Raw genomic sequence first — 27323 nt, 5'->3', positions numbered from 1 at the left:
GATGCATTTTCTTTAAAATATTCTTTTATAGTTTGGAAGAACAGAAGTAATTGACAATACTTTGAACCCAGATTTTGTAAGAAAATTTATAATGGATTACTTTTTTGAGGAGAGACAGAACCTGCGATTTGATTTGTAAGTTTGCTAATAAACTTGGATTTTGATAATATAAGTGATTTGATCTATCACAATAGTACAGAGAGCTATTTTATCAATAAACTACTTGCATTAGATAAGTCATATTTTATTATAGCTGTTTAAATTGTAATGATGTGCTAAATTGATTTGCAATAAAAATCTTATTTAAAAAAATATTTTTTTAAATTCTGGTTTTCACTAATACAGATGTGTAAATAAACACTGGCGATCACTCCTCTCATATATAGACAGTGCAAGCCCTTTCTCCCAATTCAATAGAATTTTCTCTCTTTTTTTGGCATTTTGAGGGGTAGTTAAAGCAAAATGGGTGGCATAGTATTTGTAGAGACAAATTTACAAGACAACATTTCATCCCTTGTAAAAGACTAAAACTTCTGAAAACTTGAAATCCTAACCCCTTCCAGTTTTTTTAAGCTTTTATTTCTTTTTAATGTATTTCCAGTGGGCTTTGTGATAAACTTGTGAAGCAATGCTTAAATAGATGCTATAATCTTAGCAGAGTTCAAATCAGAAGACAAAAAATAACTTCATAATTATACCATTTATTGGTATGTTCTATCAAATGCACTGGAATGCCAGTTAAAATCAGGGATTCTTGCTTACTTCCTATGCAAGGGTGGGTTCTAACTTACCTCTGCTGGTTGACTTCCTCCCACGCCATGTGGTTGTTTGTGCATTGCACACCGCATGGGTGCATACGCAGTGCCAAAAACTCAGTGCATGCTCAGAAGCAAAAATGAGCTTCTGCGTAAGTGCAGAAGCCAAAAACAAGATGGCGGCGCCCACGGAACTGTACCAACAGAATCAGCTCCATGATGTCACCACCGGTTTACTAACAGTTCTAAAGAATCGTTTAGAACCGGTGAGAGCCTACCTCTGGTGCTATGCATGTGGTTTATCACTTTTTGTTTGTTGGGTGCTTTTCCATTTTAGAGGTATATAATTGATTTAGACTCAAAGTGCAAGATTAAACTAAATCTGGAAAGTAGGTTCCTTACATCATAGGCTTTATCTTGTTCATTGTCTCTCTATGCTAGCTTTTGAAAACAACTCCATGATGTCCTTGGATATTTGTGCTTGAAAATATGAAATAAATGTATCATTTCTTTATAGGTATGATGTTGATTCTAAGAGTCCAAACCTTTCAAAGCATGTAAGTGTGTTAATTTAATGTTACAAATTTATCCATATAATATTTTCTATTAATTGTGAATCTGGCAGCCAGTTGGGTATTGGGTCTGCCCTAAGTCCCTGGAGAAGGACGGCAAAAAATCTGATTAGGTAGGTAGGTAGGTAGGTAGGTAGGTAGATAGATAGATAGATTAATTAGATAGATAGATAGATAGATAGATAGATAGATAGATAGATAGATAGATTAGATAGATTAGATAGATAGATAGATAGATAGATAGATAGATAGATAGATAGATAGATAGATAGATAAATGATAGATAAATGATGGATAGATAGATAGATAGATAGATAGATAGATAGATAGATAGATAGATAGGATTGGATTGGATTGGATTAGATAGATAGATAGATAGATAGATAGATAGATAGATAGATAGATTAGATTAGATAAATAGATAGATAGATAGATTAGATAGATAGATGATAGATAGATAGATAGATTAGATAGATAGATAGATAGATAGATAGATTAGATAGATAGATAGATAGATAGATAAATGATAGATAAATGATAGATAGATAGATAGATAGATAGATTAGATAAGATAAGATTAGATAGATAGATAGATAGATAGATACGATAAGATTAGATTAGATAAAATTAGATTAGATAAAATTAGATTAGATAGATAGATAGATAGATAGATAGATAGATAGATGATAGATAGATAGATGATAGATGATAAATAGATAGATAGATAAATGATAGATAAATGATAGATAGATAGATAGATTAGATAAGATAAGATTAGATAGTTAGCTAGATAGATAGATACGATAAGATTAGATTAGATTAGATAAAATTAGATTAGATAAAATTAGATTAGATAGATAGATAGATAGATAGATTAGATTAGATTAGAGATAGATAGACAGATAGATAGATAGATAGATTAGATTAGATTAGATAGATAGATTGATAGATAGATAGATATAGATAGATGATAGATAGATAGATAGATAGATAGATGATAGATGATAAATAGATAAATGATAGATAAATGATAAATAGATAGATTAGATAGATAGATAGATAGATAGATAGATAGATAGATAGATAGATAGATAGATAGATATTGATTAAGGCACCAGACTACAAATTAGTCTTAACTTAGGCATAAAGGTATCTGGGTGACTTTGGGTCAGTCATCCTTTCTCAGCTGTAGGAAGAAGACAGTAATAAACCACTTCCATAAATATTGCCAAGATAACTTACCCAGGAAGCCTCCAGGAGTCAATACAATGAAAACTGGAATGAATTTCACAAGAAAGTTTAGGATGTGGTGATAAAGTGAGATATTGGAGCAGGTATTTGTTTAAAGCTTGCCACTTTATGTGTCTTTTTAAAAAGTAGCTGCACCTATTTTCTTTTCAGATAAATTGTAGTAATATGTTCCATTCAAATTAGTAATATCTGTAGAAAATTTCATATACTGTACAGTGATCCCTCGAGTTTCGCGATCTCGAGCTTCGCGAAACGCTATATCGCGAGTTTTCTACCCGGAAGTAACACCACCATCTGCACGCATGCGTAGATGGTGGAGTTTGCATTACCGCCGGGCAGATCAGCTGCTAGGCGGCCAAAGGAACCTTCCCTGGGTCTTCCCGCCGGCATGGGGGGCTTCCTAGCACCCCCCCGAACCCCCAACCCGGGTTTGGGGGGGTGCTAGGAAGCCCCCCATGCCGGGGGAGACCTTTTAAAACACCCGTGCCGCTTCCCAGCTGAGTCCTGAAGCCAAGCGCAGAAGTTCGCCTTTGGCGCTTGGCTTCAGGACTCAGCTGGGAAGGGCGCGGCTGTTTGAAAAGGTGGCAGTCGGCCTGGGGGGCTTCCCAGTACCCCCCCCCCAACCCTGTCTCCTGCCGCCGGTTTAGCCAGGAGAGGAGCAGCAAAGTGACTTGGAGGAATGGGAAACTCAAACCGCCCAGTTTCAGCTTTCCATTCCTCCACGTCACTTCGCCGCTCCTTCTGGCTGGTGGGGGGGGGGGGGAGTTAGGAAGGTTCTACTTCTCCCCCCCAGCCAAAAACTCAAAGCCTGTCTCCTGCCACACAGTTTAGCCAGGAGAGCAGCGGCGAAGTGACTTGAAGGAATGGGAAACTCAAACCGCCCGGTTTCAGCTTTCCATTCCTCCACGTCACTTTGCCGGGGGAGTCTGGGAGGGAAGATGACGCGCCGGCAGCACAGGGGCGAGGGGTGGGAGGCAAAGCTCTGCGGGTACAGCCCCTTTCGGCCAAGCCTCCCCCCCCCCGCCAAGCAGCCAGGGAAGCCGAGCCGGGCGTGGAACATCGGCGCGGGAGGCAGGAGACGATCGGGCGACCGGAGCAGCAGCGCCGCCGCCGCCACGCCCGGCTCGGCTTCCCTGGCTGCGTGGCCGGGGAGGCTCGGCTGAAAGTGGCTGGAGCCGCAGAGCTTTGCCTCCCCCCCCTCGCCCCTGTGCCGCCCGCGCGTCATCTTCCCTCCCAGACAAAAAGGCCGCCCTTCGGCTCTGCAGTTCCAGCCCCTTTCGGCCGAGCCCACCCGGCCAAGGAGCCAGGGAAGCCGAGCCGGGCGTGGCGGCGGCGGCTTCCTTCGGGGGCAACGCCAGCAAGAGGGTCTTCGCCCTCTTGCTGGCGTGCGTGGGCGGTGGGGAAGACCCTCAGCTGCTAGGCGGCCCAAGGAATCTCCCATGGGTCTTCCCCACCGCCCACGCACGCCAGCAAGAGGGGGAAGACCCTCTTGCTGGCGTTGCCCCCGAAGGAAGCCGCCGCCACCACCGCTTCTTCTTCCTTGCGCCCCCGCTGCCTCTCCGCTCTCTTGGGTGGCGGAGCGAAGGAAAACAAGAAGACCCTCTTCTCCAACACGCCCGGAGGAAAGCGGGGGGAAGGGAGGAGAGAGAAGGAAGCCAGGCACGAAGAGTGTCCATGAGGGGGAAGAGACCCCCGCGCCGGGCAGGCCCACCGAAGCGGGAAGAGGGGGCGTGCGCCCGGGCCTGGCTAGAGCGCTTGATCTGCGGGCGCCTTAAAAGGGGGTGTGGACTCCTGGGAGGCCTTGGCGGTGGAAGGGGACACACTCGAAGCCTCAGCCGCCTGTCATAAGCGTCCTCTGAGGGAAAAAGAAAGAGTCCGAGCTTGCCGTCCGGAAACGTTGAAGCGCCCTCACAAGCAAGAGGGGGAAGACCCATGGAAGGTTGGAACTGCAGAGCCGAAGGGCGGCCTTTTTGTCTGGGAGGGAAGATGACGCGCGGGCGGCACAGGGGCGAGGGGGGGGGAGGCAAAGCTCTGCGGCTCCAGCCACTTTCAGCCGAGCCTCCCCGGCCACGCAGCCAGGGAAGCCGAGCCGGGCGTGACGGCGGCGGCGCTGCTGCTCCGGTCGCCCGATCGTGTCCTGCCTCCTGCGCCGATGTTCCACGCCCGGCTCGGCTTCCCTGGCTCCGTGGCCGGGGAGGCTTGGCTGAAAGTGGCTGGAGCCGCAGAGCTTTGCCTCCCCCCCCCTGTGCCGCCCGCGCGTCATCTTCCCTCCCAGACAAAAAGGCCACCCTTCGGCTCTGCAGTTCCAGCCCCTTTCGGCCGAGCCCACCCGGCCAAGGAGCCAGGGAAGCCGAGCCGGGCGTGGCGGCGGCGGCTTCCTTCGGGGGCAACGCCAGCAAGAGGGTCTTCGCCCTCTTGCTGGCGTGCGTGGGCGGTGGGGAAGACCCTCAGCTGCTAGGCGGCCCAAGGAATCTCCCATGGGTCTTCCCCACCGCCCACGCACGCCAGCAAGAGGGGGAAGACCCTCTTGCTGGCGTTGCCCCCGAAGGAAGCCGCCGCCACCACCGCTTCTTCTTCCTTGCGCCCCCGCTGCCTCTCCGCTCTCTTGGGTGGCGGAGCGAAGGAAAACAAAAAGTTTCCCTTTCTGCAGCTCCTGCCTCCCGCCCACCCAAGACAATAAGAGCGGAAGAAGACCCTCTTCTCCAACACGCCCGGAGGAAAGCGGGGGGAAGGGAGGAGAGAGAAGGAAGCCAGGCACGAAGAGTGTCCATGAGGGGGAAGAGACCCCCGCGCCGGGCAGGCCCACCGAAGCGGGAAGAGGGGGCGTGCGCCCGGGCCTGGCTAGAGCGCTTGATCTGCGGGCGCCTTAAAAGGGGGTGTGGACTCCTGGGAGGCCTTGGCGGTGGAAGGGGACACACTCGAAGCCTCAGCCGCCTGTCATAAGCGTCCTCTGAGGGAAAAAGAAAGAGTCCGAGCTTGCCGTCCGGAAACGTTGAAGCGCCCTCACAAGCAAGAGGGGGAAGACCCATGGAAGGTTCCTTGGGCCGCCTAGCAGCTGATCTGCTCGGCAGCGCAGGCTGCTGCTGCGCTGCCGAGCAGATCAGCTGCTAGGCGGCCCAAGGAACCTTTCATGGGTCTTCCCCTCTTGCTGGCGAGGTGAGCGGGCGGGCAGCGGACAAGTGGCGGGCAGCGGGCGGGCGGTGCGGAAGTAAAAACACCATGGAAAAGTGGCACGCATGCGCAGATGGTGTTTTTACTTCCGCACCGCTATATCGCGAAATTTCGATTATCGCAAGGGGTCCTGGAACGGAACCCTCGCGATAATCGAGGGACTACTGTACATAGTTGAAAAGGATTGAGAGCAGTGAGTATGTACGATGAGTTCTTGACTTAACTATGATCATTCTGTACACATAAACTAATTAAATAATAATAACAGAGTTGGAAGGGACCTTGGAGGTCTTCTAGTCCAACACCCTGCTTGAGCAGGAGACCCTACACTACTTTAAACAAATGTTTATCTAACATCTTAAAAACTTCCAATATTGGAGCATTTACAAATTCTGGAGGCAAGCTGTTCCACTGATCAATTGTTTTAAGAATCTAATTATTTCATGCAGACATTATTTATTTATTTATTTATTTATTTATTTATTTATTTATTTATTTATTTATTTATTTATTTATTTATTTATACAAATCTCACTTTTGAAGTGATCTTGAGTGGCTTAATTTAATTATTCCTAGTTATTATTTTATAACTAAATTGTTCATAAGTGTTGCATTTTTTGTGCTGATAAATGTAGCAAATGTGGATGAAATACTGCAGATAGAATAATCTCTAAGTTCCATAACTTTGTGTGGTTTTCAGGATTTCTTGGGACAAGTGTTCTGTACGTTGGGAGAGATCGTTGGGTCACAAGGAGGCAGATTAGAAACACCAGTTATGTAAGCACCTTTTTAATGATACAAATTTAGTAGCCCTGTGTTGTTGCGAGCCCAGTGTTTTCATAATATTTTCATCGTGTTTATTTGTTTATTTGAGGACTTCTTCAATTCTGCCGTCAGGCATGGGGGAACGGAAACATCTCCCCCTTGCCCATGTTGTTTTGGTGTTAGATTGATTGTGTGCTTGTTTTTTAATATTCTGGGGTGGTTTTTTATGAATTTTTTAGCTTAACATTGTAATTGGATTGGTGGGTATTGGATTTGTTATTATGTATTGTTTTTACTTGTTGTGAGCCGCCCCGAGTTTGCGGAGAGGGGCGGCATATAAATCCAATAAATCTAATCTAATCTAATTCCAACCCTGTAGGTATAAAATTTTCTTCCAACATATACATTGTTTCTTCTCCAATTAAATTCAGTTGTTACCTTTGTATCGATTTTTTACAATTGTATTGTAAAATAGAGCTGCTTGTGATAGAGTTACATGAAGAATTTAAATATCTTAAATAAAATCAAACATTTAAAAACATTTTCTTTATGTCCTATATTACATATACAGTATATAGCATTATATAAATGTATATTATGTCAAAAGATTCAGAAACAAGAGTACTTCTCCCTAGATAAAAATACATTCCTGTTGCTATGAAATAAGTGTTTTATATAAGTCTATGAATTGTAAAAGTCAGATATCTGTTTGGCAGATTGGAACTTCCTTGGTGGAACCTGGTTGCCAAAGCAAAAATGGCTGGCCGAAGTAGCCTGCAGAAGTGTGTATTTGTTTTTGGAGAGAGAATAGCTGTTGCTTTCATTTGGAATGCATACATATGCTTTGGTGTGGCATTATACATTGCTGTGGGACTGTGTGTGATACCTTTATTTATTTATTACATTTATATATGCCACCCATCTCATTCTGCAAAGCGACTCTGGTGCATATAGCTGCTTATAACGTACACAGTACTTATAATTTATAGTCATTTATAGTGGCTGGATATCTTTTCAAGTGCTGTACAGGTAGTCCTCATTTAGCGATTGGTTCATTTAGTGCCCAATGGAATGGTAATCAAAAAGTAACTTTACAGCTGGACTTGATATTTATAAACTTTGCACATCTGTAGAGCAAAGGAGAGCTGAATGCACAGGTACTCCTGGACTTATGACCACTGCCTATCTTTCCCCATTTCAGCCACCCACCAGCATAGTTCCCTCTAAGCTGAGCAGTGAGCAATCGCTCACTTAAAAATCATCATCAACTCAGAGTTTTCCAAACCTGCCCAGAAGCCGAGAGGGAAAGAGTGAGAGGGAAGGAGAGAGAGAGGAAGAGAGAGAAACAGATAGAAAAAAGAGAGGAAGGAAAAGAGAAAGAAAAAGAATGGGAGTAAGGAAGAGAGAAAGAAAATCAAAATCTAGTTGAAACTAGCTCAGCTATTTAAGTGGCATTTTGATATTGATAGAGTTGCCCTATTATGAGCTCACTGTTATAGACACATAGTACAGTACAGTGGTACCTCAAGATACGAACCCCTCGTCTTACGAACAACTCGTGATACGAACCCGGGGTTCAGAAAAATTTTGCCTCTTCTTACGAACTTTTTTCGAGTTATGAACTGGCGTTCGGAGACTGCTGGGAAGCCGCGTGGCTGTTTTAAAAGGGGACAGCCGGGCGGCGGGGCTTCCCAGAAGCCTCCCGAACGCCGGTTCGTAACTCGAACAAAGTTCGTAAGAAGAGGCAAAATTTTGCTGTACCCCGGGTTCGGTTCGGGAAGTTGCTGGGAAGCCCCACAGGCCGGCTGCGACCTTTTAAAACACCCGCGCCGCTTCGCAGCTGTCTCCCGAAGCCGAACGCGGAAGTCACCTTTTAAAACAGCCGCGCGGCTTCCCAGCAGTCGCCGAAAGCCGTTTTTTTGCGGGGGTTTTTTTGGTTGCACGGATTAATTGACTTTACATTGTTTCCTATGGGAAACACTGTTTCATCTTACGAACCTTTCGTCTTACGAACCTCCTCCTTGCACCAATTAAGTTCGTATCATGAGGTATTACTGTATTTTATTTTGAAATTCTCTGAGGCAAAACAGGGTGGTTTTTTTATTTGTTTGTTTGTTTGTTTGTTTATTTATTTATTTATTATTTCTGTGCTACCCAGTTGCCGCTCAGACACTATACTTTTCCGCCCACCCGAAAAAAAAATTTGAGGGAACACTGCTTACAACCACTGGTACTTTTGTGTGCAGATTGTAACTTCGTTCGTTCACTGAAGGGAGTTACAACCTATGTCCAAAGGTACAACCTTTGCAACAGCCCCATGATCAAAAGTGCACCCTTTGCAACAGCCCCGTGGACAGGTATTTAAAATTTGGGCACTCACTCAATCACGCTGCAACTCAACCCATCTGCCTATCTTTCCCCATTTCAGCCACCCACCAGCATGCATAAAGTTGCTATGTATCTGGAGGCCTCAGCCTGCTCACTGGCTATTTCTTCCTACCTCATCATGCCTGGGAAGCTCAGCCCCTCTCGCTGCCCCAACATCCCTTGGAGGCCTGGGCCACCAATCACGCTTGATTCCACTTTTGACTTTTCCTGCAGCTGTGGATAGGCAGGCTCAGCCAATGCAAGACTAGAAAACCTAGCAGTTGTGAAGTCTAGAAAGACACTTTCTACTCTTTTTAACCTTTAAAGAGATCGTGATCACTAGGTTTCTAGCTACACCTCCAATTAGCTGGGTGTGCCTCTTAGAAGCTGCAGAGAAAGACAAATGTAAGTGGATCTGGATATGATGAGGTGGGTAGAAGACAGGGATCTCCTGGCCTGAAGCAGGTTTCTGCATTCTGGTGGATCTTATAATCACCCAAGTCCTCCCAGCCCCATGGCAAGTTGCCACATACCAGTAAGCGCTGGGCTTCCCAGGTCTCTCCTACCTCCTGAAGTTGTTGAGTGAAGTTGCGGTATCTCATTTAACAACCACTTCACACAACAACTTCAGATCGTGCAGAATGCAGCTGCGAGAGCAATCATGGGCTTCCCTAGGTATGCCCATGTTACACCAACACTCTGCAGTCTGCATTGGTTGCCGATCAATTTCTGGTCACAATTCAAAGTGTTGGTTATGACCTATAAAGCCCTACATGGCATCGGACCAGAATATCTCTGGGACTGCCTTCTGCCGCACCAATTAGGTCCCACAGAGTTGGCCTTCTCCAGGTCCCGTCGACTAAACAATGTCGTCTGGCAGATCCCAGGGCAAGAGCCTTCTCTATGGCGGCCCCAACTCTCTGGAACCAGCTCCCCCCGGAGATTAGAACTGCCCCCACCCTCCTTGCCTTCCGTAAGCTCCTTAAAACTCACCTCTGCCATCAGGCATGGGGGGATTGAGGCCTTCCCCCCCTCCCCCGGGCCTATACAATTTATGTATGGTATATCTGTGTGTATGTCTGGTTTAATAATGGGGTTTTTAAATGTTTTTTAAAAAACCTATTAGATTTGTTATGAATTGTTTTATTGTATGCTGTGAGCCGCCCTGAGTTTACGGAGATACAAATCTAAAAAATAATAATAATAATAAAATAAAAATAATAATAACTGAGATTCCAGTCCCAACTGTAGACATAAATTGAGGATTATCAATAAGATTACAAGCACAATCACTTAATGACTGACTTGCCAGTCCCAATTGTGGCTGCTAAATGAAGACTATCTATACTGGTATGCCAAGCTTAATACTTCTATGTAATGGGCTCTTGCATGTTGTCAGCATGTAGGAAGTCTTCGCTGGCTATCTGTATTTGTGTTTTCTGCAGACCTGCACATCCTTATTTCCTATGCTGTAGTTCTGTTTTTATGCAGTATGTTTTCATACGTTGCAATGTTTGTATATACAACTTTTACGCAGTGTACATAATAATGCATGTCTTAATGCTGTTTTCCCTTGTTTACTGCTGCATTGTAATCTTAATCTCAATTTGCCTGTGGCATGCTCCTAAATTTTGGGTTGTATATTTTCATAGGATGTCCTTCTCTGTTTTATAGTTGTTGTTCTTTCTTGCTTGCTTTGCTTGTTGCATGTTTCTGGATATCTCTGAAAGAAGGATTGGACTGAGTAGCCTGACTTTGTGTTAATTTTCAGTTTTTTGGCTTGCACCCCTTTGTGCTGCTTCTGAGACCACTGCTTATATTCAGTTGCCTTGTAGCCATTATGATAATAGTGGCAGAGTTACTAAAAATCTCCTCTCGGCCTTAACTTCCCATCATTGCAACAAACAAACAAATGGTGTTGAATTATGTTTTAAGCTATTGGAAATACAGTATTGCAGATATAAAGAAGTAGTCAATGTTTTTGAAAAGTCTATATTATGAAGACATTGGATGGGGAATATTGGGCATTTATTCATCCATTTATTTGAAAAGTAACAGATGTTGATAGATATAGTGAGTCAGGCAGTTTGGCCATCATAGTAGAAGAAAAGTGATCATATACTGTTCTCCCTTCCCTGTAGTCCTAAGATCTTATTGATTTATTGGCTTTCCCTAAAGATTGCGTTGTTGTAGGGCAGTGATGGCAGACCTATGGCATGGGTGCCACAGGCGGCACTCAGAGCCATATCTGCTGGCACAAGAGCCATTGCCGTTGCCCTAGCTCATCTCCAACGAACATGTCTGGCCAGCTGATTTTTGGTTTGCAGAGGCTCTGAGAGGGTGTTTTTCACTTCCAGACAGCCTCAGGGAGGGTCGGGGAGGGAATTTTTACCCTCCCCCAGGTCCAGGGAAGCCTTTGGAGTCTGGGGAGGGCAAAACACGAGCCTACAGGGCCCACCAGAAGTTGGGAAACAGGCTGTTTCCAGCCTCCAGAGGGCCTTCGGTGGGGGGGAGCTGTTTTCACTATGGGTGTGGGCACTATGGGTGTGGGCACTCATGCATGCATGATCGCATGCACACTCCTTCAGCACCTGAAGGAAAAAAAGTTCATCCTCACTGTTGTAGGGTGTTCTGGGAAATGTGAAGGTACATCAAACATTGATTCTGAATATGAATTTTCTATCACGGGCACAAAACTGTCCAACAGAAGTGTACCAAGTAGTGATTTATTATAGACAATGTGCCATATGGGAGTGAGGGGATGGTGGCTCAGCAGGTAAGATGTTGAGCTTATTGGGTGGAAAGCCCACATTCAAGACCTGAGCGCCATGCAACAGGGTGAGCTTCCATCCTTGCCCCAATACCTACCAACTTAGCAGTTCAAAAGCATGCAAATGCAAGTACATAAATAGATACCACATTGGTGGAAGGTAACAGTGCCCTGTGACATCATGCTGGCCACATGACCACAGAGATGTCTTTGGGCAGCGGTGCTAAATGGTCTTGAAACGGAGATGAGCATTACCCCTGTAGTCATCAATGACTAGGGAAATAAAATTCGTAGGGACTCCTTTATCTTTACTTTTAATGTACCACACACCTGCTACGTGTAAGGATGTGTTATGGTTGTTAAGGTTCTCATAACTACTCTGAATTAATTACTATATTTATATTTTGCACTCTTCCTTAACTGAAGAACATTTTCTCTGACTCTGCTTTATGTGAGTGGGAAGGGCTGTTTTGTTATCATTATTATAGGGGGTTTTTTTGGGGGGGGGGTTTAATTAATTTTTTTTATTTCATAGTAATTTGAATGTAAATAAAGCATTTCTGATATGTGAAGCACAGTATAAGTGGTGTGAATTGTGAACAGTATTCAACCTACAATATTCAACCTCCCATTTTTTAAAAAATTACTTGTGATATTTTTAAAGAAAAAAATCTCCATTTTCAAGAAAAGACACTTTGTGCCCCAGAAATCAGGAAAAAATTGATAAATTAACATCCATTATTTCTCTGCCATATAAGTTGGACCTACCCTACTAAGTTTGCTCGCAACTTCTCTGTGAGCCTATCTTAGTTGATTAGCTCCAAACACTCCTTTTTGAAGCCTGGGGAAAAAAGTTAAATTCAAGGAACTGTAGGTCACAAATTTATTGCCTTTCTATTTTCTTTCCTATCCTTTCAAACTAGGGAAAAAGTGCATGTGTTAGTACTATTGAACTGTATACGAAAGAGCAAACAAGTCTGATAGAAATTATCTAGTGTTCTATTTGTTTGGAAACTTCCTTTATAAACTTCCTATATGATTTTTTTTTTAAACAGAGGAATTCCTGGGAGGAAATGTGGCACAATAATACTGACAGCAGAGGAACTGAACTGTTGCCGGGTAAATTAAAAGTTTTGATTCGCTTTGTAGCATGACCCAGTCATTCTCTTATCAGCTCAACCTTACCTCACAGGATTGTTGTGGGGAAAAGTCGAAGGAAGATGCATGGTACACAGTGCCTTCCACTAATGAATGAAAGTCATCTGCTATCTGAAATTATCCAGCCAATGGTTACAAAAATAAATACAGTAGTCCCTCGCTATACCGCGCTTCACCTACTGCGGCTTCACTTCATCGCGGGTTTCTGAGGAAGTCGATCGGCAGATTTAAACAGCCCGCCGAACTCGATTGGCAGGTTTTTTAAAATATATATATATATCTAAAATTGTAAATACTGTATTTAAATACTGTATCTAAAATAAATATTGTCTGGGAAGGGTTTATAAACACTGAAAACAATGAAAACTTACCAAATAATTACAATATAAATACTTAAATAAGTACTATCAGTCGATAAATTCCCCATCACGGATTTCACCTATCGCGGCCAGGTCTGGAACGTAACACCAGTGATAGGTGAGGGACTACTGTATATTTATCTAGCTCACGAGAGAGAGACAGAGAGGGTACCCACTGCCTCTTTGGGGGAATATTTTTGATGATGCCTTAACCAGGCACCTCAATGTGGGTGGAACATTAGATCCTCTAGCAATGGCAGCAGTAATGGTGGAATGTCCACTGGCTACTTCAGTGAATAAGGTTGCTGACCTAAGGTGCTTTTCTCAATTTGGAATTTTCTTAGGGCATGTAGCAATATTTTCACTCTATTTCCAGTATCAAAACATCCAGCTGTTTTCTCTGAACAATCTTTATTTCTGAGAATAAACAGGGGATATCATGATTCAGTTTATTATTTGCTGAGCTACTCAAAAGAAAGTTCTGAAATTCACTCTTGCCCCCCTGAGCTGCCATAGATCAATAACTACTGACTCTGATCTCAGGAAAGAAAGAAATCATTTCTCCTAATTAGTAGTTTGGTAGTGAAAATAGTGACCCTGAGCTTAAAATGTGTGATAACATATCCATCTTAACATTTAAAAAATCCAGGGAATTAATAAATGTTTTAAAAAACTTTTTCTTTATTAACTTTTTTTCTTTATTCTGACTTTATTCTAAGCTATTAAAATATTAAAAAATAAATTGTGGATATTTTTATGTAAACCGTCCTCCATGTGATTTATGAATTAATATTTCTATTATCCCTTTAATTTTTTTAGGAAGCCGTTTTGATGCAATTTTGTGCAAACAAATTAGATAAGAAAGATTTTTTTGGGAAATCTGACCCCTTCCTCGTATTTTTTCGTAGCAATGAAGATGGCAGGTAGATGTTCTCATTTGTTATGCTAAATATTCATTCTTAGCTGCTTTAATAGTGATTGCTGAATTTTCTTGGTAGTCTGTAAAAGGTTTCTCCTTACTTTCATAGCATTATCAGCTTTTCTTTGTGGATCAATATCCCTCTAAAATATCCCTGTAAAAAAGGCATTTATAAGTGAGATCTTGGTGTCCCAATGGACCACCATTTGAGTATGAGCAAGCAGTATGCTGCAGCTGCCAAAGAAGCCAGTGCAGTCCTGAGCTGCATCAACAGAGGTATAACATCAAGATTATGAGGAATTATAATACCACTTTATACTGCACTATTAAGGCCACACTTGGAATATTGTCCCCAGTTCTGATTATCACAATACAAAAAAAAAAAGACGCTAAGACCCTAGAAAATGTACAGAAAAGAGCAACAAAAGTAATAAATTGTCTAGAGGCTAATTCATATGATGACAGTTGATGTCACTAATGTGTCTGGCCTATTAAAGAGAAGGATTAGGGGAAATGATAATGGTCTTTTAGCACTTAGGGGGCTTTCATAAAGAAGAGGGGATTGGCTTATTTGCAAATCAATAGAGAACAACAAGAAGTAATGGGTAGAATCTTGTTAAAAAGAGATCCAATCTAGAAGTAAGGAGAAATTTTTTGACAGTATTAACAATTAAATTATGGGTTTTTAACTTCGTATTATTAGATTTGTATTGTACATTGTTTCTATCACTGCTGTGAGCCGCCCCGAGTCTGCGGAGAGGGGCGGCATACAAATTTAATTAATTAATCAATCAATCAATTAATTAATTAATCAGTGGAAGAGCTTGCTTCCTGGAGTTGTGGGTACTCTATTACCTTGGAGATTTTTCAAAAATAGACTGAACAACCATTTGCCCAGAATGGTATAGGATCTATTGTGGGTTGGATTAGAAGATCGCTAAGGTCATTTATAACCTTAAAATTCTGTGTTCTCTGTCACTTAAACTTGTTGATTATGAAAGAACGTGTAATTCCCCAGTGATAAGTTGTGATGTTAAGTAGAGTTGTTATTAGATACCATCTCCAAAGCTGTAAAAAAACATAATCACAATCCTCCGCTTGCCTTGACTTCTGTTATATTTATCTTATCATTTTTTTTTTATTTACAAATGTTCATTGAAATTAGGAGATCTTTCAGAGTTTGTTCTCTAATGGTAGACACTGAATAAATCCTAATTTTTTAAAAAAAATACCTTTTTGTTTTAGTTTCACAATCTGCCACAAGACAGAAGTTGTAAAGCACACTTTAAACCCAGTATGGCAGGCATTCAAGCTATCAATTAGAGCACTTTGTAATGGAGATCATGATCGGTAAGTGAAGCACTTTTTATTTAAATGTGTCAAAATGCTTATAAGACCATTCATTTTAGTTGAATCCTTTTAAAAATCCTTTAAAACCCTTCTATAAATTTAGAATTCATAATATTAATATTTTACTACTATTGAGTGTGAATTGACGACCAATTCTGAGGTACATGTTGACTTAGATAGAATAGAATTTTTATTGGCCAAGTGTGATTGGACACACAAGGAATTTGTCTTGGTGCATATGCTCTCAACGTACATAAAATAAAATATACATTTGTCAAGAATCATGTGGTACAACACTTAATGATTGTCATAGGGGTCAAATAAGCAATGAAGAAGCAATATTAATAAAAATCTTAGGATATATGCAACAAGTTACAGTCATACAGTCAACATGGGAGGAAATGGGTGATAGGAATGATGAGAAAAATTAGTAGAATAGAAGTGCAGATTTAGTAGAAAGTCTGACAGTGTTGAGGGAATTATTTGTTTAGTAGAGTGATGGCGTTCGGGAAAAAACTGTTCTTGTGTCTAGTTGTCTTGGTGTGCAGTGCTCTGTAGCGACGTTTTGAGGGTAGGAGTTGAAACTATTTGTGTCCAGGATGTAAAACCCAGTAAACCCATATAATGTTGTTAAATTACTGTTCATAAAACTACAGCCTAAATGAAATAGTGAACATTTTTAGTACAACAATGGGTGCTATTCTTTCTACAGATGATTGACAAGCAGATAAAAAGCAAAATATCAGGAAACAAGAAGTTACTGCTGCTACTACACTAAGATATTAATTACTGCTCTGTGTTATTAAAAAGTAAACATTGATGAGGATGATGCTTTCCTCAAGCCAAACTCTTTATTAAATTTTATAGAAATTGCTTAAAATAGATTGGATAAAAATAAGAAGCTTCAACAGAATATATGGTACTCTCATTCATCTGATAGCCTCTTATCATATCAAGAGATATGAATCTTGAGTACAGTGGTATCTCAAGATACGAACCCCTCATCTTACGAACAACCCGAGATACGAACCCGGGGTTCAGAAAATTTTTGCCTCTTCTTACGAACTTTTTTCGTCTTACGAACGCCAAACCCGAATTTCCGGGTTCGGTGTTCGGGAGGCTGCTGGGAAGCCCCCCGGCTGTTTTAAAAGGTGACAGCCGGGCGGTGCGGCTTCCCAGCGGCCTCCCGAACCCGAACTTTTGCCGAACTTCCGGGTTCGACGTTCAGGAGGCCGCTGGGAAGCCCCGCTGCCCAGCTGTCACCTTTTAAAACAGCCAGGGGGCTTCCCAGCAGCCTCCCGAACGCCGAACCTGGAAGTTCGGGTTTGGCGTTCGGCTTCGGGAGGCTGCTGGGAAGCCCCCCCCCCAGGCTGTTTTAAAAGGTGACAGCCGGGCGGCATTGTTTTTTTGCGGGTTTTTTTTCCCCCTGCACGGATTAATGGATTTTACATTGTTTCCTATGGGAAACAATGTTTCTTCTTACGAACTTTTCGCCTTACGAACCTCCCCCTGGAACCAATTAGGTTCGTAAGACGAGGTATTACTGTACTACATTTAGTGCTTCTGATAAATAAACTCAGTTTAGGTGATTGCCAACGTTACTGATACAACCGCTACTTCAACTGATGTATCTTCTCTTCCCCCTTTACCACCTTCAGTGTGAAACTTCAGGCTTCATTATAAGCCACAGAATGGAGGAGGAAAGTTTCAGAGCAGCCTTGTCAAGGTATTCTGAACTAAACCGAGTGAAGAAAAGTTGACAAAATGAGTTACATGTTTGCATAGAAAATCTGCCCGCTTTCCTTTTCTTCATTTCATTGTCAGAATAAAGAATTTTTTTTCCTAAATCAGAGAGATAAATTAATTGTAGTCTGTTTTCAATGCAGAAATGCTGAATTATGTAGATTAATTTTTTTAAAAACCCAAATAATTAGGAGACTTGTTCAGTTCCACATATTTATCTCTAGACACTTGGCACCTTCATTAATATGCCAGACCTGCTTTCTTAAATAGGCACAGGGTTTTCATAGCCGTTTTTATTTACTTTTTATGAATGCCATCCATTGATGGAATGCAAAATATTAGTCTAGTGCATACAAAAAAAAATCATTAATTTGAAACTGAGTTGTTTTTGTGCAGCTTATGAGTAATACTTATATAAATATCTATTGCTAACATGTTGTAAGCCGCCCTGAGTCTAAGGAGAAGGGCGGCATAAAAAAAAAAGCCGGGGTGGTGCAGCAGGTAGAGTGCTGTACTGCAGGCCACTGAAGCTGACTAGATCTGAAGGTTAGCGGTTCAAATCTCATCACCGGCTCAAGGTTGACTCAGCCTTCCATCCTTCCGAGGTGGGTAAAATGAGGACCCGGATTGTGGGGGCAATAGCCTGACTCTGTTAAGAAGTGCTATTGCTAACATGTTGTAAGCCGCCCTGAGTCTAAGGAGAAGGGTGGCATAAAAATTGAATGAATGAATGAATGAATGAATGAATGAATGAATGAATAAATAAATAAATAAATAAATAAATAAATAAAAATAAATAAATAAATCTAGACAATAACCAAATTATTATAAATGATATTATTTAAATAGTCTAGTTTTTGCATGGAAATTAGTTGTGAGTCCCAACCAATTTTCATATGAAACAAAACTAAGAAAAGTTATGCGCATTTTTGTAATATAAAGCCATTGATTCTGGAGATCTGATAGCAATGATTATTCCTATCAGACTTAATATATATTGTTTAAAATATATTACTTTAAAGAAACCTGAGAAATACGATTTAATTTGCCATGAAATAAGCACTAAGATATTTCTTTTTGAAAGCAGGCAGTTTAATTAAAAATTATGGCTACAGTTCAAATTGACATGGACTAGAAAGAGTATTCTTACCCAAAATGCTAATATATTCTGTGGTTTGAAATATATAGCTTTCTGCACCATTAATTTGTGCTACTTTGAACATTAAATTTATGAATAAATATGATTAAGCATATATATATAGAGAGACAACATTTAACATTAGTGACTCATTTAACATTAGTGACTATGTGAGTCCTCAGAAGCAGTTTCATTAATTTATTGTATGTCTGAGCTACCTTCCTCAGTAAATTCTGAGGAAGGCGAGGATAAGTGACTCCAAATGATCTATTGATGTTTAAGAACCCAATCTGGACAAGCTGATAGGGCTTCATCTGACTTGGAAATGAGAAAGAGGTAAAAGCAGTTTTTAAAAACATTGATTTCTTTATTCATGATGCAAATTCAATGAAACATTCCTTCAGGAAAACATTTCTTCATCTTATCAAAGTAATAGTAGTAGTATAGGCAGTTACCTCTTATGAAGAGATCTACAAAGCTGAAATCTTTATTAATATTACAAGTTGAATGTAATAAACTGTGGCTTCCCATTAAGCAAGATGGTTAAGGTTGTATGATATCCATTCTTGTGAGTGATTGCTATCATGAAGAATTTATTCCTGCCCCTGAAATATTTCTCTGAGAGTAGATCCAAGAATCCACATATTTCCAATTGAGTGTTCTTTTAGCATATTCTAAAATATCATACAGATAGTTCTATATACGTTAGCAGCAGTATCTGCCTCATTGCTACATCTGCCTGTCAGTCATCTGTGGAAGAAGTTGGGATAACTGGACCTACCCTCAGAGAAATGTGCTTTTCAGGTAGGGAAAAATCTTAATTATTTTTTTCACTGATACAATTTGATTAAAAATATTTTGTTTCATTACATTTATGTAGTTTTGATCATCTGCCATTTTTTTTGCATTATATACCTGTAGATCCTTTTGCATTCTATCCATCCTTATTTCTTCCTAAGTCATAAAAATAGTAGAATGATTGCTAAAAGTTACCAAACAAATAAGAACAGATGTTGAAAGCTTTGTGCTGATGACTGGAAATCTGGTTGTTCCTTATCCATGTATTTATTTATTTGTTTAATTAAAAATTTAGTATTTCATTTAAAAAAAAATTAAATATTTACAGTAGCTCATTTATTCATTGCAATACAATCTAAGTTACATAAACCAGTTTGGAGAAAATAATAATAATAATAATTATTTTATTATTTATTGGATTTGTATGCCGCCCCTGTTTGGAAAATCGGGGCGGCTAACAGCAATAATAAGACAGCATATAATAATAATCCAATACTAAAAACAATTAAAAACCCATTATAATAAAAACCAAAGAGACATACAGACATACCATGCATAAAATTGTAAAGGCCTAGGGGGAAAGAGTATCTCAATTCCCCCATGCCTGGCGGCAGAGGTGGGTTTTAAGTAGCTTACGAAAGGCAAGGAGGGTGGGGGCAATTCTAATCTCTGGGGGGAGTTGGTTCCAGAGGGCCGGGGCTGCCATAGAGAAGGCTCTTCCCCTGGGTCCCGCCAAGCGGCATTGTTTAGTTGATGGGACCCGGAGAAGACCCATTCTGTGGGACCTAACTGGTCGCTGGGATTCATGCAGCAGAAGGCGGTCCCGGAGATAATTATGTTAAAGGCAAATGTTCGTTAAACTTATATTTATGTCAGTCCCATCAACTGATATAATTTATGTCATTTGCATCAGTTTACTTCATTTATTTATTTATTTATTTATAAAAAAATCTATTATGTATATAATTTTATGTATATTACGTGAACTACATAATTACACTGCTCAAAGAAATAGAGGGAACACACAGTATAGCTCCAAGTAAATCAAACTTCTGTGAAATCAAACTGTCCACTTAGGAAGCAACACTGATTGACAATCAATTTCACATGCTGTTGTGCACATTCAACTTTGTACAGAACAAAGTATTCAATGAGAATATTTCATTCATTCAGATCTAGGATGTGTTATTTGAGTGTTCCTTTTATTTTTTTTTAGCAGTATATATAAATGGTATCAAGAGATGTAAGTGACATATATTACTGCAATTACCTAAATTATTTTGAGAACAATGGATTTTATTGTTTGGAAATTAAATCTCATCTGAAATTCTGTTTATTATACTGTATCTGAAATCTGCTGAAGAGGAGTCTACAAAATTGAGGTTTTACTCCCCTGTGGAATCTTTTATTTGAATACCTACTTTGGGAATATCAGTCAGGGTAAATAAGAATTATATTTTTCTCATTCAAATAAAGAAAAATTTGCTAGATTTTTAAGTAACTAGGTGGACTTTAAAGCTTTTTTATAGTGATCTTATATTCAGTTGTACATCTTAATATTTGCCTCTTGAAAGGATATCTTGAGACTTTTATGAATGAATTACATTGCCCTTTAAATTTGAACAAAATGATTGGCAGTGACAGCGCAGTTCAAATAATATATAGAATATTTTCTTTTATTTTTTTTACAGAACAATTAAGGTAGAAGTGTATGATTGGGATAGAGATGGGAGGTAAGTATTATCTGCACTTCACAAAGTGTACAGACGATATAGTATTAAGAGTACATTTTTAATTTAGCTATTTGGGATGTTATGAAGGTGCATTTATCAATTTTACTGAAATCTTTAAGATGACAATATGCGTATTAAGAGAAAAGATATGAATCTTAGCAATTCTTATTGCTTGCTGTTTCCTTACTTTTGGTATCATTTATATACACAAACACCTATGTACTTACATTGTACTTCTACACTGAGCATACTGGTGTGTGGAAAATATTATCATAAAATGCATTTGCCCCTTTACTTTTGAGAGACATGCTTTGGATTTATTTATTTTTTTATACATATGACCCCAACCAGGAACCAATTTCATGGAAGACAATTTTTTCACAGACTAGGGGAAGGAGGGGATAATTTTGGTTATAATTTTAGGACAGTAGGACAGGGACAGTAGGCACAGTGGTACGCTTATGCACGCCCCTTACAGACATCTTAGAAACAGAGAGAGGTCAACTGTAGACAATCTAAGGTTAAAATTTTGGGGGTTTGGGGAAGAAACCAGTCAGGTAGGCATTGATCACTATTGCTGAAGTCGTATTTTCTGCAGTCGAGTTTGGAGCGGTTTACATTTAGTTTGAATCTATTATATGCTCGTATATTGCAGGTGAAGGTGAAGTAGTCATTAACATGAAGGACATTTTGGTATATGATTTTATGAACTACGTTTAGATTAGATTGGAGACAATGTAGTTGTAAATTGTCTAATCCCAGCATTTCAAGTCTGGTGGAATAAGGTATTTTGTTAATTTTGAGGTGGAAGATCCCTGTTTTAGCAAACAAAGGTTAATTTTTGAAGAGTGCCTGATGTTATATTTTTATCAAGAATCAAACTCTTATTTTTTCGATGCTTTTGACCTTTCTTTAAAGAAGAAATAGTGACTTAACAACCAAATGTTTGGCTCCTTCATTTAAGTATATATTCACTCCGCAGCAAGCAGCACCATTAACTACTTTGCCTCCCGGTCCAATTAGTTGGCTATCCCCCAAGCTAAGCATTTTATGGTTTACTGCCTTAATTGTTTCGTGGCTAGCAGGCCTCTAAAATTTGCTACTTCAAACATTAGCACTGCATTTCTGTACAGTATATTTAATTTCTGTTAATAACAGTATGATGTTGCAGAAAATCAACTAGGGGCCAAGTGCAAACCATTGAGAATATGAACATAGCAAAAGGCTTGCTGTTATTATTAGGTTTATAGAAATGTGAAATACTGAAATTGATAGTCTCCAAAATTGTAAATAATTTGTTTTTTAAAAAACTTAGGCAAATATATTAACACACATGTCATTGGATTGTAATGCTTGATTCTACTAATTTGAATATTTCTTTGTTTTTTCTAGTCATGATTTTATTGGAGAATTCACCACAAGCTATAGGGAATTGTCTAGGGGACAATCACAGTTTAATGTATATGAGGTAAACAATTACATTGATTTCTGCCCAACCCCATCACTGTATCTTTCCTTATTTTAAGAAATGAATACTTATCACTGCAAACCTTTTACTTAAAGTTTATTAGCGAAACTGAGAAAGGTAGAAACAGTCTTTGGAATCTGTGTACTCTGTTCTCTCAATACTCAGGCATATTTAATACAAAGATAAATTTGTTCACTACACAAAATCAGGATTTTATAGAATTAAAATTAATTTCTTTTTAAATCCTTTACATCTTATTAATTAAGATGCATTATCTACTTAATTCTTCATGCTGGGGAAGGAGAGGTTAGTCATGTGGGCTTAGCTTGCTGTCCTAGTCTATAAGAATCTCAAAAATACAGCATTATATATAGCTCTAGTGTTAAATATAACAAGTACTTTGAAAAGCCTAAACAGTTCCCCAAAATGGTCATTAACAATCCCATGGACAATGGGCTATCCCTTGGTGGTTTCTTATTATTCTTTGCAGTATTGTTAGTTAAATATTATTTATTAAATTATTTTTATATAATAAACATTTGGAGTCAGTGAATAATGTAAACTTTCTTGAATGTGTTGAAGGATTTGGGGGGGCCCTCGTCTATTTGTTTGAGATAAATATTTTTTGTCTTGGAATTGCTCTTAACATCTGCCTCAATAATCAACAAATAATGAAAATCTGCAGGTGCACTTCACAAAAATGTCCCCAAAGTGCTTTTTCCAAAAGACAGCTGGACTTTCTTGATTTTTTCTTTGAAAAAAAAAATTAATCCAAGGATCTTGGATCAGGTGAATCTTGCTATTGTGCAAGTATGAGTTACTAGTCAACTTATTTACATAGCACTAGAATTAAAATAGGAGGTAGCATAGAGTCAAAAACAGATAATTTAACAAGACATATTAGTTGCATTCTTTGACAAAGTGACTAAATTTGTGCACCAGCGAAAAAGATCTAGTGGCAGCCAAGGAGCCCATGCAAATTCAAATTTGCTTTTGAAAACTTAGTTGTTTGGGAATGTGTGTATAATGGATGTTAAAGGGATACAGTTGAATTCTAAGGGTGTATGAAATAAGAAAAAAACTTGCCTTAATATTGAATGTACTTTATTTACTTATCTTCCTAGGTAATAAATCCAAAGAAAAAAGCAAAAAAGAAAAAGTATGTTAATTCAGGAACAGTTAAGTGCCTGGTTTTTATTACTTCATTTCCGTCCTTTGTATGTATCCTATAGTAAGTTAAGGTTCATTGTACAGTCATCCAGGTGTTGAGACTGGGTTTGTCATTTTTATCCACCTAACAAGTCATTTCCTTAGATTAGATTAGATTTATTGGATTTATATGCCGCCCCTCTCCGTAGACTCGGGGCGGCTCACAACAATGGTAAACAATGCATAGTAACAAATCTAATATTTAGCAAACTAAATTACAGTTTTAGGCTAAAAAATCCAAAAGAAACCCCAATATATAAAAAACAAGCACACAGTCGAATCATACACAGAAACTACATGGGCAAGGGGCAGATATTTCAATTCCCCCATGCCTGACGGCAGAGGTGGGTTTTAAGGAGTTTCCGAAAGGCAAGGAGGGTGGGGGCAATCCTAATCTCTGGGGGGAGCTGGTTCCAGAGGGTTGGAGCCACCACAGAGAAGGCTCTTCCCCTGGGTCCCGCCAGACGACATTGTTTAGTCGACAGGACCCGGAGAAGGCCCACTCTGTGGGACCTAACTGGTCGCTGGGATTCGTGCGGCAGAAGGCAGATAGGCCCAGTAGTGGGTTCTAAAACCCATTTCTACCAGTTCATGCACACATAAATGCTTCTGCGCATGTGCAGAAGCGTCCTGGGCAGATGGGCGGAGCCTTCTGCTGCAGGCGCTACTGGTTCAGAGAAGTGGGCCGAACAGGGAGCAACCCACCACTGGATCGGCAGATATGGATGTTTTATGGTGTTGCATATATCATTGCAGGATGTAAGATGTTCTGTGCAATTGTCTGGTGTGAATTTGTCAATATTATTATTTATTTTATTTTATTATTTATTAAATTTGTTTGCCATCCACTCTTGCCAAGAAGGTGACTTAGAGTAGCTTACAACATTAAAATAAAAACATAAATATATGAAATCACATTACAATTACTGCAGTTAGATTCTGGAAAAATTTGCATGGATTAGAGGCATACACTCTGAGTCCACTTGCTTGCATTACAGGAATTGTTAGGAAAAATTCTCCAAACCAAGCTGTCAATAGGGAAGTGACAGGACTTTTCTCAATAGTTGTGGATTTTGTAAAGTGGAGAAAAAAGGTTTTATTTATTTATTTATCCTTCTGGTGAACTCAGGGCGGCTTACAAGAGTAAAAAAGACAAGGTAAAAATAGAATACAATTAAAATATTAGAAAAATAGATAAAACCCAATATAAAAACAATCAACCATCACTCATGTCATTGTATGTTACTGATACATACCAGGGTCACACAAAATGTTTCACTTTACTGTATAATGGAAAGTTTTAAATAAATATAAACTTTTCTAATTTAAAACAATATTTCAGTATTCTAAAAATAGATGTTCTTTAGATGGCTGTTTTGAAAATAAATGTTCATTACTTCTTACGTATTATTTGTTCTCAGGTAACATTACTTTCCTTCCTAGTGGAAACAGAAGTTTCATTTCTCGACTATATTAAAGGAGGGTAAGTAAATACTCCAGAAAGCTGATTAAAAACAAGATTTTACTTGCATTAAGAAATTCAACTAAATCAATAAATTATCAACCCCCTGATAGATTTAAATGTTAAATTTAACAGTCCTTGAAGAGGGGCAGGATAGAAACCAAATAAATAAGTAAGTAAGTAAGTAAGTAAGTAAGTAAGTAAGTAAGTAAGTAAGTAAGTAAGTAAGTAAACAAACAAACAAATCACACAAATAAAAATATATGTAGCAAAAAAATAAAAAAGTCAATGTCTCAAATTAATTTCTAATAGGTAATACTAAATAAGTAATAATTAAGTAAGTAAGTAATAGTAAAGCACAACTTATCGTTTTGAGGATATTCTATTATGTGCTAATTGAAGTCTTCATAGGTGGATCTGGTTCATGCCTAACAGTACTCCATTTTAAATCTTTTAGAAATTTACAAACCACTAGAATTGTTTTGGTTTGGTTTCTTTTGCATGATTGTATAGCATTTAATTTAAGCAAGGCTTTTGAATCTGAAAGCCTGTTTTTGCTTTTTGACATTTCAATTAAAAGTGTTAGACTTTTAGCATATGGTTTGTCTTAATACATATATTATCCATATGAGGATTTATCTGTAATACGCCTCTACATTTATTTTTATTAAATGATGTAATCATTTAAAAATCAATTTTTTATAGCTGTATTAAAGTTACAATATATTTGTCTCAAGTCACATGGATTATTGTCACATGGACAATATTTTTAATTGTAATCATCTGCTTAAATTTACATGCATGTTCAAAAATAAGGAATACTGCAAATACAGTGATACCTCATCTTACGAACCCCTCATCATACGAACTTTTCGAGATACGAACCTGGGGTTTAAGATTTTTTTGCCTCTTCTTCCGAACTATTTTCACCTTACTAACCCACCGCTGCTGGGATACCCCGCCTCCGGACTTCCGTTGCCAGGCGAAGGCTCCCCTCATTGGGAAATCCCACCTCCGGACCTTCTGTTGCCAGCAAAGCGCCCGTTTTTGCACTGCTGGGATTCTCCTGAGGCTCCACTCCATGGGAAACCCCACCTCCGGAGTTCCGCGTTTTTGCGATGCTGCAGGGGAATCCCATCAAGAGAATCCCAGCATCGCAAAAACGGGTGCTTTTCTGGCAACGGAAGTCCGGAGATGGGATTTCAAGGACTTTGGTGTTTTTGCGATGATGTGATTTCGCTGAGGCTTCCCTCACTGGGAAACCCCACCTCCGGACTTCCGTTGCCAGCGAAACGCCTGTTTTTGCGATGCTGGGATTCTCCTGCAGCATCGCAAAAACACGGAAGTCCGGAGGTGGGTTTTCCCATGGAGGGAAGCTTCAGGGGAATCCCAGCAGCGCAAAAACAGGCGCTTCAGCTGGCAAAAGGGGTGAATTTTGGGCTTGCACAAACATTGTTTCGTCTTACGAACTTTTCACCTCGTCCCGGAACCAATTAAGTTTGTAAGACAAGGTATCACTGTATATGACTGTCTTGTATAAATTCATAATCTTTTGAACATCATTTTCATAATGAAAGTTTGATTTCTTTCTAAAAGATAATGTATTAATTATAACTTTAATTTTTGATCAATGCAATTTGATTTATTAAAATTTATGAGAACAATTTATATATGAGAACATTTGTAATTAAGTATATTTTATTGATTTTTTTTTCTTATTATATTCCTCATATACTAAACCTCAATCTTAAACAATTTGCATCATTTATGCTTTCTTTCAATAGGACTCAAATCAATTTCACTGTAGCTATTGATTTTACAGCTTCAAATGGTAAGAGTAATGTAGTTTATTCACTTAGTTGAGCATACCGTCCAGTTTTCTAAACATTTCAATTGTGGAAAATATTTTGATGTTATATGCTTTCATTTTGACTTAAGTGTATTCCAACAGCTTAATGTAAATAAATTACAGTGGTTTGGAAGCAAAAGTTCCTTCTTTAAATAGAAAAGTGCTAACGGTTTCATTCTGCAGAGTCTCACGTTATGCTAAGGATTTCCCAATCTTAATAGATATCGCTTCAGGAGGTACTGAATGATGAAGCAAGTAGGGAGGAAATAAAGTCTTTTTATTGGAGACATTTCTGTCTATAGAAATGTGGGTCTAAGCCAGTACATTCAAACTGAGAATGCATTATTAAGCACTCTAGAGAGAGTTCTTTGTTTTGTTTGCTGAGAAAAATGCTGTGCTGTATTTCAGTAACCTAGCATTCACTCCCTAATTTCCTTTCTGATATATTATTAGAAAAAGATGGGAACCTTATGTTTCTGAAAGCTT

General features: G+C 39.4%; 1 protein-coding gene across 2 annotated transcripts in view; it reads left to right on the top strand.

Moving 5' to 3' along the window:
- The window catches only part of LOC139169331 (copine-8), an 80452-nt gene that overhangs the window by 39560 nt on the left and 13569 nt on the right, over positions 1 to 27323 (top strand). Inside the window, exons 4-14 of one of the 2 annotated variants that reach the window (XM_070755322.1) lie at positions 32 to 135; positions 1273 to 1312; positions 6450 to 6526; positions 12707 to 12770; positions 13988 to 14091; positions 15333 to 15437; positions 20808 to 20849; positions 22242 to 22317; positions 23442 to 23495; positions 24948 to 25009; positions 26773 to 26819. In XM_070755322.1, the coding sequence (XP_070611423.1) occupies positions 32 to 135; positions 1273 to 1312; positions 6450 to 6526; positions 12707 to 12770; positions 13988 to 14091; positions 15333 to 15437; positions 20808 to 20849; positions 22242 to 22317; positions 23442 to 23495; positions 24948 to 25009; positions 26773 to 26819 (775 nt within the window). Of the gene's footprint in view, positions 1 to 31; positions 136 to 1272; positions 1313 to 6449; positions 6527 to 12706; positions 12771 to 13987; positions 14092 to 15332; positions 15438 to 17095; positions 17164 to 20807; positions 20850 to 22241; positions 22318 to 23441; positions 23496 to 24947; positions 25010 to 26772; positions 26820 to 27323 lie in introns of those variants that run through there. The other variant, XM_070755323.1, reaches the window with a different exon arrangement.

This window comes from Erythrolamprus reginae, chromosome 6 (assembly GCF_031021105.1).
Source record: "Erythrolamprus reginae isolate rEryReg1 chromosome 6, rEryReg1.hap1, whole genome shotgun sequence".
Classification (NCBI taxonomy): domain Eukaryota; kingdom Metazoa; phylum Chordata; class Lepidosauria; order Squamata; family Dipsadidae; genus Erythrolamprus; species Erythrolamprus reginae.
The sequence above is the reverse complement of the archived record's forward strand: the minus strand, read 5'-3'. Positions and strand labels throughout refer to the sequence as shown.